This window comes from Diuraphis noxia, unplaced genomic scaffold, assembly GCF_037042655.1.
Source record: "Diuraphis noxia isolate RWA-SAM2 unplaced genomic scaffold, SU_Dnox_SAM2 contig0003, whole genome shotgun sequence".
Lineage (NCBI taxonomy): Eukaryota > Metazoa > Arthropoda > Insecta > Hemiptera > Aphididae > Diuraphis > Diuraphis noxia.
In genome coordinates this window covers 35,897,312-35,914,635 of record NW_028301713.1, presented here as the reverse complement: position 1 = coordinate 35,914,635, position 17,324 = coordinate 35,897,312, and the positions used below count along the sequence as shown (strand labels likewise).

Below are 17,324 nucleotides of genomic sequence, written 5' to 3'. Positions count from 1 at the left end.
GGCTTAGAGGGCTTCAGCCCCTCCCCCAAAATTGGCCGTGTTTTGGAATACATTTTTTATTATAAAAGACAAAGTACAAACCATGATATTTCTAAAAAACTGTATTGAATACAACGTATTATCTTTAGTAACAATGACCTAGTATAAGCAAAGCATAAACGTTACGTTTATTATCGTACCGATGAATACAGATATAGATTTAGCCCCCCCCCCCCCCCCCCCATTCGAAAATCCTGGGTATAGGTATTATAATAAGTTTAAGTTATAACTTACTTTAAAATTAAAATAAAATATCAATTTAAGCTTGAAAGAGAACATTACGACACAAGTTGATGTTATTCAGATATTCGCTGATGGCTGATAGTTTTCTACATTGTTATTCATATAATAAAGATTTCTTACTCCGAGTTATACATATTTCTGGTTTTATCACCAACTACGACTTAGGTAACTGTAGTTACAAATCCGCATTAATATTTAATACAATAATTAAGCTTTAAGTTAGTGCCACGAAATTATACTTATCCCTCTATATTCATAATATAATTACCAAAATTAGGATATAGAGAACTTTATCTGTGTCGTACCTATTTTTTTTTAATAGTACCTACCTATACGTCGAAGACGCTTTAGAGGCTCTCGTGGGTAACGTGGAAGCATCGATTTCCCAATAGGAACTATATAATATGATGGATCATAATTAGAGAACGGATTTTATTAAATAAGAAAAATGTCCTAAAAAAATACGATTTAATGCCTTAAAAAATGCCCAAAAAAACTTCAAAATGTTTTTAAATTCAATGAAAACATAATTTTGAACATAAAACTTATAAAAAAACATTTTAAGAACTCAACTGTACAATATAAAATTACAATTTAGATAAATAGCTAATCTAATCTTTACCCGATTGCAAGTATATATATGTCGTAACTCGTATGTATGTATATACGCGTGTCAACAATAATTTCGTCTGAAGTCAGGGTTTACCTGTTCGGTAAAAACACGATAAATATTTATTTTTATTTTTTAGGATGAATGTTAATCTACATTTTTATCGAATTTTATCCATTCCTATATCAAAATTACTTAAAACATAAAAATGACTAAAAATGTAATGGTCTTAAAAATGCAAAATAAAAGTTACATTTTCTAATTCCTTGATGTATGAAATTATTGAAATGAACGTTGTGCTTGGAAAGCAATATTTTCAGACATTCAGAAAAAAATGCAATTTGCATTCAAATCCGTTCCCTATAATCATAATATATACCTATATCGTTGGTCTTTCTCGACGTCTTGGTCGTCGTCGCATCTATTATGTGGGCTGTGATCCGTTAGGAAGAAAAGCAAAAATAACTTTATACTTGAATAATCAAATTTACACAAATCGGGTATCATAATAATAATATAGCAAAAACAATATTATTCTACAAAATATGCATAACAATATATTTATTGATATTTAATACATATAGATGAAGATTATACAATTTTTAATTGTGCGTCATTTGTTTTACATATTTTTCTATAGGTACACACAAAAAAGATAATTTTTTTTAAAAGCGACACAATTTAGCCTCCAGGTAGCTGGCTTATGTCAGGACAACGGGATATACATATTTTTGAAATATGGCACTTTCCCATAACATATGGGATGTCTGGCGACCCTAAGTAGGTATGGATCGAAAAATAATTATTAATTATAATATATACGTATATTCTGTCATTATCAAAATCATAATAGCTATAATATCTAAACATTTAAAATTGTATAAGACATTTACAAAAAACACACGTGATATATATGATATAAGAGACATAAAATGCTGATAAAATTTGACTAGTGATGAAGTGATGATGATACGTTTTTTACTTAAATAATAAAATTGCTATCTTAGTTTCTAATGTTATAAAATTTAAAATAATTTAAAGTAAATTAAACGTAATAATGTGATGATTTAAAATATTTGAATAAATCTAATATAGTATAGGTAAAATAATGTGTTAAGTAGGTACATGTGGTGAAGAAATTTTAGTTACAGGAAGTTACAGGAAACTTTGTGAGTGCTTGAGCATTGTAAGTTTGGAGATTATATATACGAGTCTTATAGTTGCAATTTTCAGTAAAACTTACTAATTTGTTATTTTATGGACAAAAATATCTATTAAGCTATACTGTATTATATGAATATCTGTATTTAAGAATAATTATAGTATACCTATTTTTATATAATTACAATTACCCAATAGTTTGTTCTTTTAAAATTATTTTTCATATTTACCCACATATACCGTAACTTTTTAGTTTTTATGTATAAAAGATAATTTAATTAAAATACCATATTTAGGCACCAATAAATATTGTAAATGAACACTTTGAGGTGATGCAGATATGCATATAATCATTAAATAGCTAAATTCCTTTCGATGTAACGAATGTCTCTAACAAGTTTGCTGAACTGCGAAGGATCTAACGAACAAATATGATCTGACCCCTTCATATTTCTGTCCAGTGTGATATGTCTTTCAATAATCTGAAACAACATTAATATAGTTAGGTATCAAAAAATATTTAATAACTTTCATTAAGAATTAATCGTCATTTGTAATATTAAGTTTTAACTAATATTTTCTCAGTGCATATACCTAGTATAATTTCATGATGCCCATGATGGTATTAATACCATTATTGCTCAATTGAATAAATACTATTTACTATTGAGTTCTTTCGTTAGTGATCAGTGTAATTAAATTTAATGTCCTTTAGTTATTAGTTATCAGTATATATTTATTTTATCTTATTTTTGGTGTATATTATACACTGTATAATCAGGCACGTCACCAAGGAAACCTAAGGGGGTCTGGCCTACAAAGAAAAGTCAGTGGTTCCGAACAGACCCCCTCAATTTTATTTTTAAATATTATGACATTATTGACGTTTAATTGTCTTGAATCCTTGATGTATATTATAGATAGGTACTCTGTATATGCTGTATAATTAGCAATCGTAAACAATAAGCAGGGAGGGGTCAAAAAATGTTAGTCCCTATGGGAAAAAGTCTAGCTACGTACCTTAGTATATTAGAATGAAAATATTATAATTTATAAGTCCCAGAATTTTGTAGAGGAACGCAAGGAAAATGAATAATATTCAGGGTTATCCATTTATAGCGTTAGACACTTATCTTGAGTATCTTATATGATGAGTGCACTTCACGTTAAATAATCACCCTGTTTAATAAAATACTAGGTACATACTACATAGGTTTATCGAATATAGAAAAAAGAATTATATACAACCTTGTTAAATTGTAACACACAAAAAATTGTATAGAAATTAATATTATCAATATAACTATATAAGTATAAATTGTGGTAAAATTTATCAACATATTAATGTTAACAAATATTAATTATATAGCTTAACTTATAATATCCACGCTATTTTTTAGGATATTTGAATATTTTTATAACATATATGTCAATACATTTTTTATCGCGATATATCATGAAGTTTTATTACTATATAATACACTGACGGACTCTTAACACTTGTCTTGTTGTCTTTATAACGGACATTTTTAATGATCCATTGAGTGTTCTTTTTACAGCAATAAGCAATATAGACAACCGCTCAAGACAGGTTGATTGGGCGGTTTCATTGTATATGTCTGTTTTTGCATAATAAACTCTCATAGTCACCGATACATATACTTACTTTTGCACCAAGTGCTACTGACGCAGCTGTCAGAGAAGAACCCACTTCGTGGCCAGAATAACCAATAATCGTGTTAGGAAAAGTCTTTCGGAGCGTCTTAATCATGTTTAAATTGGCCTCTTCCGGTGGCGTCGGGTACGCGGATACGCAGTGTAACAATGCGAAATAATTATGGTACCGGCTGACTGTCTCGTAAGTGATTCGTATGTCAGCCAGCGTCTGCATGCCCGTAGATATGACCAACGGGACATAAGCCTTGGCTGCCTTTTCCAACAACAACACATTGCCTGATTCACCTGAACCAATTTTCACGAATGGTACTTTGAGATTAACGATGAAATCAAACGAAACCTAAAAAAAATAACAACTAATTACGTATATCAGTAATCATTATATAGTATATGAAACAATATGTTCATATATCTATATATAAAGAGACTTATCCTGAATGATTAATTAACACCCAGACCAAACCGCTGGGACTAGAGAAATTTATCAACATATTAATGTTAACAAATAATAATTATATAGACCAAACCGCTGGGACTAGAGACTTGAAATTTTGTACAGAGGTCTCTTAAGCAATGTAGAGGCGCAATAAGAAAGAATTTTTAAAAATTCGCATTTTAAAGGGTTGCTCAAATGGGGATTTTGAGATTTACAATGGAAATTTTGTTTACAATTTTCGTTTATAAATGGTTGCTATAACAACCTGATTTATGTGTTGACACATTTATCACTTTATTATTACAGCTAATTATTATTATTATTATTATTATTAAATAACGTGTCTTCGTATACACACCCTTACAAAGATTTGTACTAATGGGTTTCATCCTGATCACAAACATTTCATGGAAAGAAAATACAATAACTGCTTCCAAATTACATCTTTTGGAGCGAAACAAATTATTGAAGATGGATTTTTTCCCACATTCAAAGTGAACTCAACAAAACCCTCAATTTCTACAGATTTATTTCATTAGAGATGATGAGAGAGAAACATGCTTAAGATGCAGCAACTTCACTGATGTAAAGCAAAGCATGGTAAAACAATTACAAGTGCAATGTTTTATGTGTTCAGTCGACTGGCAAAAACGTGGTTTGCCATACATACATATTTTATAATGACTAAAACAGCGTATTTTTCCAGATAAATTAGATTGTATCATTAGTGCAGAAATACCTGATCCTGAAAAATATTCTCTTGGTGGAAATGGTGGTTTTGATGTTGAAATAAATGGTAAGAAAATTGATAATCATTGGGTAGTGCCGTATAACCCAGTGCTTTCACGTACATTCGGTGCTCATATTACGAGTAATGTAGAGTACTGTAACTCTGTGAAATCTATAAAATACATTTGTAAATATATTACAAAAGAAAATGATCAAGTAACATTTGGTTTTGAAAACGATAATGATGAAGTCAAGCTTTATTTAAGTGGTCAATATATCAGCAGCTCTGAGGCTATATGGAGAATTCAGGCTTTTCCTATCCATGAGAGATTTTCAACAGTCTTCAATCTTTTTGTGCATTTAGAAAACGGCCAGCGTGTTTATTTCAACCCTAATGACTTCCAGTCGTTTAAAGACATGATTAACCATCCACCAAAAACTACTCTTTTAGCATTTTACAACTTATGTAAAACAGATGGTTTTGCAAAAACACTTCTTCATACTGATGTTCCTTCTTTCTATGTATGGAAAAATAATAGATTTGAGAGAAGAAAACGTGGAATTAACGTAAATGGTTGGCCGGGAATAAAAAGAGATCAATCTCTGGGTAGAGGATATACCATTCACCCTAATAATACTGAGTGTTACTATCTTCGCCTTTTACTTCATGAAATCCGAGTTCCTACATCTTTTTTGAAATTTAAAACTGTTAACGGCACAATTCAGCCCACTTATCAGGCAGCGTGTAAGGCTCTAGACTTAATGGAAGAAATGCATTGGAATATAACTATGGAAGAAGCTGTGCTTAGAGGTTGTCCATTTAAATTACGGGAACTTTTTGCAACTATGTTGATACTTTGTCAATTGTGAGATGCTTTAAGTCTTTCAGAAGATATACGACATCAAGTGGAGTTGGATATACAACACGAGAATGTTAACTCAATTATTGATGAAGTATACAATAAATGCTTAGTTCATCTTGAAGATACAGTTCTATCTCTGGGAGTTCAATTTTTGCAACGTTATGGTTTACCTTAGCCATCAAGATGTGAAGCAGTCTTACAAAATAAAGATTAACTTCGAGAGATCAATTATGATTCAAATATTTTGGCACAGTATATAAATTCAAATGAACATTTAATAAATAATGAACAGTCCTTATATGATAAAATATTAGAGGGCATTAAAAAAACCACTGGCCAAACATTTTTCTTAAAGTTCTATAAGACTGTAAATTAATAGTTTGAGATGAATGCACAATGGCCCACAAGGGTGGCTCTGAAGCTCTCAATAGAACATTAAAAGATATAAGAAGATATAATAGTTTGATGGATGGAGTCACTGTGCTGCTAGCAGGAGATTTTCGGAAAACATTGCCCGTTATATCTAGGGGTACAAAGTCTGTATAAGTAAAGTCATGTCTAAAAGTTTTGTATTTGTGGCCACACATCTAGAAAGTTGCACTTCATAAAAATATGCGGGTCCATTTGAAAGGTGACACATAAACCTACTGTGATTTACACTGAGATGTTACTTAAAATAGAAAACGGAAATTTCCCTTCATTGGAAGGTGAAATCACTATTCCCTCAAATTTGAGTACAGTTGTTAGCTCTTTATCAGATCTAACTTCAAGAATTTACCCAGATATAATAAATATCAAGATGAATCCCATCGAATGGTTGTACGATCGAGCCATTTTAACTCCAAAGAATGATAAGGCAGCCGAAATAAATTAAATTCTAATAAAGGAATTAAATGAAAAAGCTGTTGAATATAAATCTTTTGATTCAGTGATCTATTCATTACACTTTAGAATTTCTTAATGCTCTGAATCATTCTGGTCTTCCATCCCATAAGCTTATCCTTAAAATTAGAGAACCTATTAATTATAATGTTACTAAGAAATCTTAACCCACCTTAATTGTGTAATGTAACTAGATTGCAAATTAAAGCTCTGCACAAAAATGTAATAGAAGATAAAGTTATCACAGGGTGTGGAAGAGGAGATATAGTTTTAATCTCGAGAATAACGTAGATTCCAACTTATTATCCCTTTGAGTTTAAAAGAATACAATTCCCACTCGAAGTTTGCTTTGCCATAACTATTAATAAGTCTCGAGGAAAAGCATTGAGCATGGTAGGGATTGACTTGGGAGAAAAATGTTTTTCACGTGGACAGTTCTATGTCGCATGTTCTAGAGTTAGCTCTGCCAGTAATTTGATTTGGTTACGTATTTTAGCCCCAAAAGGATGTACCAAAAATACTGTTTATAAAGAGGTATTGAGATGAATAAAATATGACAATATAAATATATTTTTTTTGGTTTACATAACACCATAGTCCATAATGTATATAATAATGTTACAACGACGTTGTAAAACTTAATTAGTTTTAAAGGTGTTTACAGAAACTTCTATAAAATACATGGGCAATCTAGAATCAACATATCTAAAAGCAGCCTGTAATAAATATAAAAACTGATAAAATAAAAGTAATAGTAGGTAACATAAAAAACTGTACTCGGACGAAGCCTTATTCAGCAATAAAAATATAACGTGCAAGACTCTTTATATTAATATATATATAATTGCTAATATTTTAATCAATACACCAATAATTACCAACAATATTTAAAATATAGCAGCAGTGAAAATGAAAATAACCGTAAACATTTGGGTGATGTAAAAAATTTAAAATCGTAATATAGCAATATCAATTTTTTCTTCTGATTTACCGGGTCCATTGCCGATGCAGTGAAATGAATTCCAACTTTTTTTACAGCATACCTCCTTAGTTCCTTGTATTGATCTTCAGTGAACTCTAAGAAATGTTTGTGTTCACCGTAAGTCGCACCGAAAGAATTTTTACTATCGTACAGTCTATTTCTGGCCAACAACGTAAATTTTTCATTTATGCAACTTTTTTGAAATTTTACACAGTCCGCACCACATTTCTAAAATAATTCAAATCATACAAATTATATATATTATAGCCAAATAGGTAGGTACTATAAAAATAAAATACACATAATATAATACTATGTATAAATGATAGAATATATATATTTACTTTCGCCAATTTGATCAATTTTTTAGCCATCATTATATCACCTTGATGATTTTGTCCTATTTCTGCGATAATATAACATGGGCTTTTAAAATGTATGGATCGACCAAGATTGATTTCAGTTATATATTCGGTATACTCTAATACTGGATAATCGTACGGCATATAATGCGTATAATGTTGCAGTCTATAAGTATTATATTATGAATTTCAATTAATTATCATACAAATGTACAATGGGAGTATAAAATAAATAAGCATAACATTGTTAATACATTTAACATTGTTTTCTTTTAATCAACATAATTAAACGTATTTATTCCGAAAAATGGTGGGACTTTATTTTTAATTTAAAATATCACTTATTAAACTTATTTATGAGCTTAGGTACTTTATGAGAAAAAACAATATAACACCTATAATTATCTATGCATTTAATAAACAATTAAACCTATGCGTTCATTTATAGGCAGGTAAGACAGTAAAAGTTATTGTGAATTAACGAAAACATATAGCATGCCTTATTTCGCTCAAAATCTAATAAAAATATAATACTGTATCTATGCAAAATCTTACTGTTTCGAGTTTGGTCTTTGTCTGATGCCTGAATGATCAAATGGAAAATAAGGAATTATAATAGCATAAAAACGAAAAATATTTTATACAAAGCACATTAAAAAGGCGGGTAAGTCTTGATTGTTGCTCTACTGTACAGTAGGTTACAAGTGAGTTACTGGAATGGATGGAATTAAATTTGAATCCAATGTAATATATCATTGTATACAAAAAAACGATTCTGAACGGAGATAGATAAATTACATTTTATTATATATATATTTTGTCTAAGATATATTATAGATTATTAAAAATGTCCAAATCTTAGATTTAAAAAGAAAAAATTCGCTCAAATATTTTGAAAAATTTACCATGTCTAGGTAAGGCTATATATAATATATGAGTATTATGTAAACAACCCAAACTTCAAGTTTTTAAGAACGTTTTAACCGAATAACAACCAAATTAAAATGGCTAAAATTTTCCGAACTTTAAACCCCAAGGAACAAAATCCAAAATACAACAAAAAAGATCTTTTGTCATTTTTCATTTGAAGCAATATTTCTGGTAGAAAACGTTGTCCATAATTATTTAATATTATAAAATCGTAAAATCGTATGTTTTTCTCCTGAAAAATGACCTCTCTAAAGTACCAGCTCAAGAACATAACCTTTCGGAAAAGATGCTACTCTTGATACTTTTAAGCAAGTTTAGAGGAAAAAAAGTGTTTACAAAATGAAAAAGAAAAAAGAATTAAACATCATTGTAAAACCAATACATTCCTCGCTCCGCTCAGAATCTAAAATATAGTGAAATAATGCATTTATATAATTGAGGTAATTTTTACTAATTTTTCGTTTTTCTTTCCTTCATATATAAGGTGATAATATCACCACACCATAAATAATATGAACAATTAATGTAACATAAAAATAGTGTACTAACTTCTATAATAACAAACACTAAACATAGGCTCGTAAAAAATGACACCTGTGGATCAATCTCCATCCCCATAATTTCACCATACGCTATACATAATAATGCGTTATAGTATTATACAAACTCAAAATAGTTTTCCTTGATGATCGCAATGAGACATCGGTAATGATTGGAATAATTTTAAATAAAATAGTTTTTTTTTTTTTAACTATAATTTCAAAATACAATAAACTTATACAAAAAATACCATCCATTACAAGGTATTAAGTAGGTATTTAATAATAATGTATTATCCGGACGGGCGTATATCGATTCCGCCGATTTTATATCGACTCCGCCGGCTATTGATTCCGCCGGCTACTGTTTATAATATCTACACATCGATTCCGCCGGACACTGTTCATCCCCCCCTTCCCCATTGTATATGTATTTTAAAACGTATAGTCTAATTAGAACGTTTCTAAGTTCATTTATTTAAAATACGTGTCCAAATATTATCAAAAGTAGTTATTTTATATAAATTTTAATTTTATACCTACATACAATTATTACTATCAGTTTATTCAATTTAGACATGTGACCAAATTTAATCAAAAGTAGTAACATTTATATATTTTTATTTTGAACTATATAATTATTATAATTTTATAAAATTTAGATTATACATTTTATAATATATTCACATATTAATTAGATGATATGAATTTTCATTTTAAATTATATAATTATTATAGTTTTATTCAATTTAGACATGTGATCAAATTTTATGAAAATATTATAAAATTTGATCAAAATTAGTTACATTTATGCATTTTAAAATAGACATACAATTTGTGGGGGGGGGGGGGGGTATGAACATTGTCCGGCGGAATCAATGTGTAGATATTATAAACAGTAGACGGCGGAATCAATTTAACCTTTTTCCTTAAGCAGGTAATTTCGGCGGAATCAATAAATCCCCATCCGGACTATCTGCAACAGTTAAAACTTCACTAAATTTAATATACCTAGTACCGTAATATTAAATGTATAAATGTATTATTTGGACTAAAACTGGTCCAGCATATTTTGAAAGATGAATAGAAATATATGTAATTATTATATTCATACAATATATTGCTACACCTATAGGCTCTAAAAATATTATAGCCGAATAAGAATAACCGTAGATACATTATAACTTAGAATATTTTAAAAAAAAATCCCATTAATTTGAAAAATAAATTTAATTTAATAAATTATAAAAACATAAAACATGTTAAATGAACAAATCATTATAATATTATTTATTAGGTAATTGAATCGAATTGTATAACCTTTAAAACAATAATATTAATTGTATAGGTTAGGTTATGTAGGTATTTATTTTATTGATTTTTCACTAGTATTGTCCTCTCAAAACAAAATTTATTTTATTTTATGTTTTCTGGAATGATTTATTTGGTAAATTGTCGATTTATTAATAAAGGTAATTTGGATAATATTTATAACTTATTAGTTTATTAATATAAGATGTTAACTTGAAAAATGTCATACCCATCAAAATCAGAAACAAAAATTGGATCATCTTCATCAACTTCAGATAATAACTGTCGACCTATTACAATCGGGAAGTAAAATCCACACATGCTCTGTGTGTCACTAACTTTGATTTTCATATCTTCCGCTTTTAATATGGACCCACGCTCTAAATTTTTCGCAGCTACAACACTTTTGAATAACTTTTTGAAACATGGCAATTCAGACGGTGAGAGTTTATCTTTTTTCCCTGTTCCCAGTGCTACTTCAACTGTTCTAATATTAGTCACCATGGTACGAAAGTCTCGAGTGGAAATAGACATGGCGTGATCGTATCCGATAGATTTATCATCCAACGTAAACTTGCAAGATATTGCCTATAATAGTAACAATTATATTTAAAAAACTTTAAATAATAAACAAAAAAATAATAAATTATAGTAACTAAACGTGATATTATTAATAATGTTATACAATTATACGTCATTTACAATCACAAATTGAAATATGTAAAAATTAATTATTCTAAAAAAAATCATTTGTTTTTGTGTCTCCGTTACGTCTTGGACCAGAAAACGTACACTAATTTCAACAGTGAGGGTCGTTTATCTATAACAATAATTGTAGGTATATAGTTGGTACTCAGTTAGAAGTAAATATTTAGAGATTCCCAATAGGTACTTTACTTAATAATTTGAAATAACTTATAATTAATGAACATTAGTGTGAAAACGAGAAATGTTCACAACACCGAAGGTTTCACCAATATAATATAATATGTATGATAGGTACCTATAATGTATATATATATATATTTTTTTTTGTAAATCGAATTCATCATTCGACATTCATAAGCACTTCTTACACTCTATTCACAAATCTTCCCCCGTTTTAAAAATGGTACTTTTTAAGTAGGTACTTAGTTGTAATAACAAATATATTTGAATTAATTTATAATATTTAAAAATAATTAGATAAATTAACATTGCCTTATTATTATTTTAATATATTATTACAGTTAATTAAAACATTTAAATTCCTAATTTTAAACTATTAGTTATTTAATATTGATTAAAAAAATATTACTTTTATTCCGATAGCAATAACCACTTCAGGAAGACACGTGCTCATTTCTTGAAATTCCCAAAACTGGAGTTCATGTTTGGGAAACTTTTGTTGAATTTTTTCCACCAAATCAACGGTTTCATATGACTTACGATCTTCGGACCCATCCTTTTCTGGAACCGAAGGAAACGATATTTGCAAATCGCTAGTAATTTCATCCTCATCATTATTTATATCCTTAAATTGTTGTATTGGAGAAATTTGACGAATTGAATTCTAAATAAATTAATAACACTGTAATATGTGAAAATAATATGCATTTTACAAACTGACTAACCACTAGCGATTTGGTGGTGAAAACGGCGCCATTATCTTGAGCCAACTTATGAAAGTTAGTGATATCTTCACTAGTGAATGGATTTGTATTGTCGTCAAGTTCCATTAATACATAATCTGCTCCACATTTCTAACAAAATTAAAATAATATTGAAGACAATTAATTGATGATTTCTACTCTGATATATAGAAAATAATATATTTATACATGTATACCTTTATTTATCATCATAATTAAAACGTATTTATAAAATAAAGAATTTCAAAAATTTACTAGGAAAGTATCTACTTCCGAGGAAAAATCAGTAAATACATTTTCACGATCAGAAAAAAGCATTTGAGCCTTTAATATTTTTTAATTAAAATTATGAATTACAGTAATATATTCGTTTACCTATATAATTTTACTATATTACATCGAAATTATTTACGACAGTGTATATATTTAAATATTTAATTAACATTAAATATGTAACAAATATAATATTAGATTAATTACATTTAATCAAGAACTCAACAATTGTCAATTGAAAATATGCTTATACTCGTATTATTTACAATTTATAAAATAATAATTATTACGCGTCATTACATTTTCATCTTAAATTAGGTATAGAAATTAATTTCATACTTTTAAAGTATTATCAGGGCTGAAACTCGATTGAGCATAAAACACCTTTGTGACACGATTGAGGAAAATTGTCAGCGGTATCGAAGGAAATTAAAATACAAAAGAAAACCTACACGATTGAGCATAAAAAACTATGCAACTTTGTCATTTTCAATTTAAAAAAAAAAATATTTATTCCAATAATTATAATAATTTAAAATATAATATGTCCAAAAAATAACATGATTTCATAGTCAATATTTAATATATCTAGTCAGATTAAAATAGTATTTAGATTCATTTGATAATAACAAGAATAATAGATTTGGCATGAAAATAATAAAATCAAATTATTTATAATAACATTATAATCATGACGTGAAAATAATAAAATTAAAATATTTCTAAGTCAATAATAAATAGTAGTCACATTATATAATATATAGATTTGTTTGATAATATTAAAATTGTAATAAATTAAATTGAAATACCTTGGTGTCTATTTCCAATCTGTCTTAAATATATTAATAAATATTTTGGCAACATGAATGTGGCAACATCGCATAAAATATTCTATGCTCAATCGTGTTGCTAAAAAGGTATATGCTCAATCGTGCTTCACCGGTTATCAGATATCACTATTAAATTTTTTCTGTATCTATTAAATACATAATCGTAACGTGATTCTTTATATAGGGGGGGGGGGGGCTATCCGGCTATAATCTATTGTACACTTCTGGTACATAACATATAATCTAAAAATGTAACTAAAAAAGTAAAAACCAATTTATGGGATGGAAGGACTAAACAACATTCCGGAGGGGTTATGGTCTACTTAGACTCCCTTTATACACATAATTTATGATTAAATTTCTTCTTTAATTTGTCGGTAGGATAACTAAAAAAGTTAATTAATTTACATTTTTAACACCTCTAAAAATAATATAGTTATATAGATAATATGTTTTAATATATTTAACTTGTTATGTATTTAGGTAATATTATATAGGTATAGTAAAATAGTTTAATACCTTGAATTTGAAAATTGTTTGAGTTGTTGAAATCTTATAAATAAAATAAAAGATCACACTTTTTACTCAATTTTAAATTGATTATCAAAAGCTATTAATACTATTATTATATAGAACAATATGTCAATATACACTATATTATTATATATAAACTATGAAGAAACTTAAGATAGCCTAAGATAAACTCAAGAAATCTTAAAAAATACTAAGGTTATACATTTCCTGACAGAATATAGTATACAGTGCGAATATTAATTGTTAATCATGAATTATTCTGCGTAGCCGTAGTAGACAGAAGTATTATATTTATACATCAGAATAATTAATAGGTATAATTACATTATATTACTTTAAACAAAAACATTTTTACGTAAGTTTTTAAAGTGTTTCTGTATGTTTCATTTTATCCATGGCATCTTCTATGGTTCCTAATGCTTCAAAATGAATATTGTCCATTCCTAAAAAAAAATAAAAATTATTTGATTGATATAATTTATTTATATTTAAAAATTGTATATACCTTCCGTTGTTTCAATAAAATCACGTAAAATGTCCAACGCTCTTGTGGCTTCTTTGTAGGTAACTTTTCTTGAAGTTAAATAATCGTCTCTATCATTATTACGTATACAGTTTGTTAATCCCGCGACTTCAGATACTATTTCAGAATCATTCGAATTGCTACAGACTGTAAGGTTATCGTCAATTTTTACATAACTGTTAAATGTAAAATCTGGCATTAAATTATACTTTTGTTTAATATACAACCATTCAGGGTGATTTTTTTCTTGATAGGGTTCTTGGTAGGAAGAAATAGTTTGAACAAGACTTAATGTACCCGGGTGTTGAAATCCCGCTTTTTTAAAACTATTTGATATTATTTCTGACGTAACTTGTCTCCATGACTTCTCAATTATTCGAATAGCCTGTAATAAATCAATTGAAATAGTGCGCTGAAGTTCAGTATTAGAAGTAATTTTACGTATCACTTCTTTTCTATAAAAAACCTTGAAGTTTTGAATTATGCCATGGTCAAGTGGTTGAAGTTTTGATGTGGTGTCAGTTGGCAAAAACTTGATAGTAATAGCTTTTAAATTTGGGACGATGACATGAGCAGTGCATTTATCAATAAATAATATAATCTTGCGATTTTCCGTGAACAACTTTTCATCAAATTGTTTAAGCCATTTATTCCACAAAAAAGATGTGATCCATGCTTTGGGGTTTGATTCGTAGTCTATTGGCAAAGATTTAATTCCTCTGAAGCATTTAGGTTTAGTCGATTTTGCAATTAACATTGGTTTAATTTTTTCGGTACCACTCATATTCGTACACAAAAGAACTGTGACGCGTTCTTTACTTCGTTTGCCATCACGGCAATCGTCTTCTCCATAAGATAGGTGCTGAGTACTGTCCGGTAGACATTTATAAAAAATTCCCGTTTCGTCTGCATTGAAAATGTCATTAGGCGAATACTCATTGATAATAGTTAAAATATCATTTTTCCATTGAATACTAAGTTGATCTTTACTGACAGACAAATTAGATAAATTTCCACTGCAAGGTTTTCGTAAAGTAATGTTGTTTCGTTTTTTCCATTTATCTAGCCATCCAGTACTATTTTTGAAATTAGTGTACCCCAATGACTTTGCAAATATTTTAGCCTTTTCTTTTAATATAGGTCCACTTACGGGCAGGTTACTATCCTTACACTGGACATACCACTTGAATAAACTAGAATCCAGATTCGGAAACTCGGATAGCTTAATTTTCTTCCGACTTGGTTGCAATTTGAAATTAGTTAAAATTTTTGTTTTATTTTTTAAAATAGTCGATAACGTAGAGCTCGGTATACCAAATGCGTTAGCTACTTCATAATTTTTTTTCCCGCTCTGTTCGACCATATTAATGACATTGACTTTTTCCGCAATCGTTAAGATTTTTAATTTACGTTTCGACATAATTAAAGTGTATAAAAATTGTTCTTTTTTTAAATGCAATTTGACAGTAAATCCACACTTCCACAACACAATTTCAAAAAACCCGCACGATCACATACGCTGATAAATTTATATTATTTATTATTGAACTCAATACACTGCACTACTTCAGGTTCAGATACACGTCTTATATAAAATATATAAATAAAACTGCAACCGTATGGATAATAATCCAAAAATTGTAAAATTTACCGGAGGTGTACAAATTTGATTTTTTCGAAGTGTATACAGATTATAATATTGTAGCAGTATTGTTACATATTGTATGGTAAAGTGCGCTTACTTGTATTATTGTTACAAGTCGAAACGATGCAGAAACTTTGCAGGGTGGGAAGGGGTGATACGTTTTTGCACGGCCGTGAGTCAGAGTTTGCGGATTTTTAGATAATGATTCTCCACCGCATATAGCATAAATATTTATAAATATATATTCGTCGTAAGTATGTGATGTATATAGTATATTATACTAATAATAAATCTACAACTTATATACGTACGTCCAATATTTCGAAAGCAATTATATTGATAATATCATAGGTACAAACATTATAATATATGGCCGATAACGTTCATATTATATCGTATATACGAGCAGGGCGCGCTCGCGGTTGTATCATCTTCACTTCTCGCAGCGGCTGCTGTGGTTATAGCGGACATAATTTCGGCACGAATGTTATCGTCATCGCAGACACGATATTACATTATATTTTGTCATTCTATATTTTTAACTAGACGTTTATAATACGCGCGTACTCTACGGCTCTACACACGCATTAGTTTCATAGTATGTTGTTGAGACGACAAAGAAAATAATATATCTAAATAATATAATACAATATTATAATATCACGATAGATATCATGCGACTTAACGGTACTCATCCTGCAATAATAATTACGCGTGAATTAGGGTCACGTTGTGATTGTTTTTTTTAATGTTTCAATCATAAATTATATATTATGGCTCACGCATGCTGTTTCGATCAGTTCGCAGGCCAGCTTCGCGTTCCCCTCGTGATTCGTCGACAGATTCGCAATGACGTACACCCGATTGTTTTTGCCAATATTCTTCATCACGTGCAATAAGTATAAGCTGCTCGCGAGCGTCCGACTTCCAGACGAGAAAACGATGTACCTGCCCGGGCTACGGTCGTCGGCGTTTTGCGTATGCCGTATTGATTTTTTTGCCCGCCACAAGTGGCGAATGACGTCCAAAGCTTCGTACCACAGAACCGCGGTCGATGGGCAATGGGAGATATTAAACATATCGCGACCACAACCTGACGGACGAATGGACCAATGATATCGGAC

The 17,324-nt window shown here is 29.2% G+C and overlaps 1 protein-coding gene across 4 annotated transcripts; it reads right to left on the bottom strand.

The window, feature by feature from the left end:
* Nucleotides 1-1,423: 1,423 nt before the first annotated feature.
* On the bottom strand, nt 1,424-17,193 carry LOC107161705 (N-acetylneuraminic acid synthase). Of its 4 annotated transcripts, none has more exons than XM_015508216.2 (8): nt 16,983-17,193; nt 12,378-12,506; nt 12,062-12,316; nt 10,994-11,352; nt 7,967-8,150; nt 7,632-7,850; nt 3,720-4,070; nt 1,424-2,535 (listed from the first exon to the last, which is right to left on the bottom strand). In XM_015508216.2, exons 1-8 carry the CDS (start codon nt 17,085-17,087, stop codon nt 2,407-2,409), a joined length of 1,731 nt encoding a protein of 576 aa, XP_015363702.2. In that variant the 5' UTR covers nt 17,088-17,193; the 3' UTR covers nt 1,424-2,406. The 4 variants fall into 4 exon arrangements, with proteins under 4 accessions (XP_015363702.2, XP_089081063.1, XP_089081064.1 ...); XM_089224937.1 differs by lacking the exon at nt 16,983-17,193 and adding an exon at nt 16,298-16,956; XM_089224938.1 differs by lacking the exon at nt 16,983-17,193 and adding an exon at nt 14,357-14,446.
* Between the last annotated feature and the right edge of the window lie 131 nt (nt 17,194-17,324).

Coding starts and splice junctions, on each gene's coding strand:
- LOC107161705 (XM_015508216.2), bottom strand. CDS start 17,087: ATGAAGAATATTGGCAAAAACAATCGGGTGTACGTCATTGCGAATCTG. Junction 7,851..7,966: donor AATTGATCAAATTGGCGAAA/GTAAATATATAT, acceptor GAATTATTTTAG/AAATGTGGTGCGGACTGTGT. Junction 2,536..3,719: donor CAGTAGCACTTGGTGCAAAA/GTAAGTATATGT, acceptor ATGTTGTTTCAG/ATTATTGAAAGACATATCAC.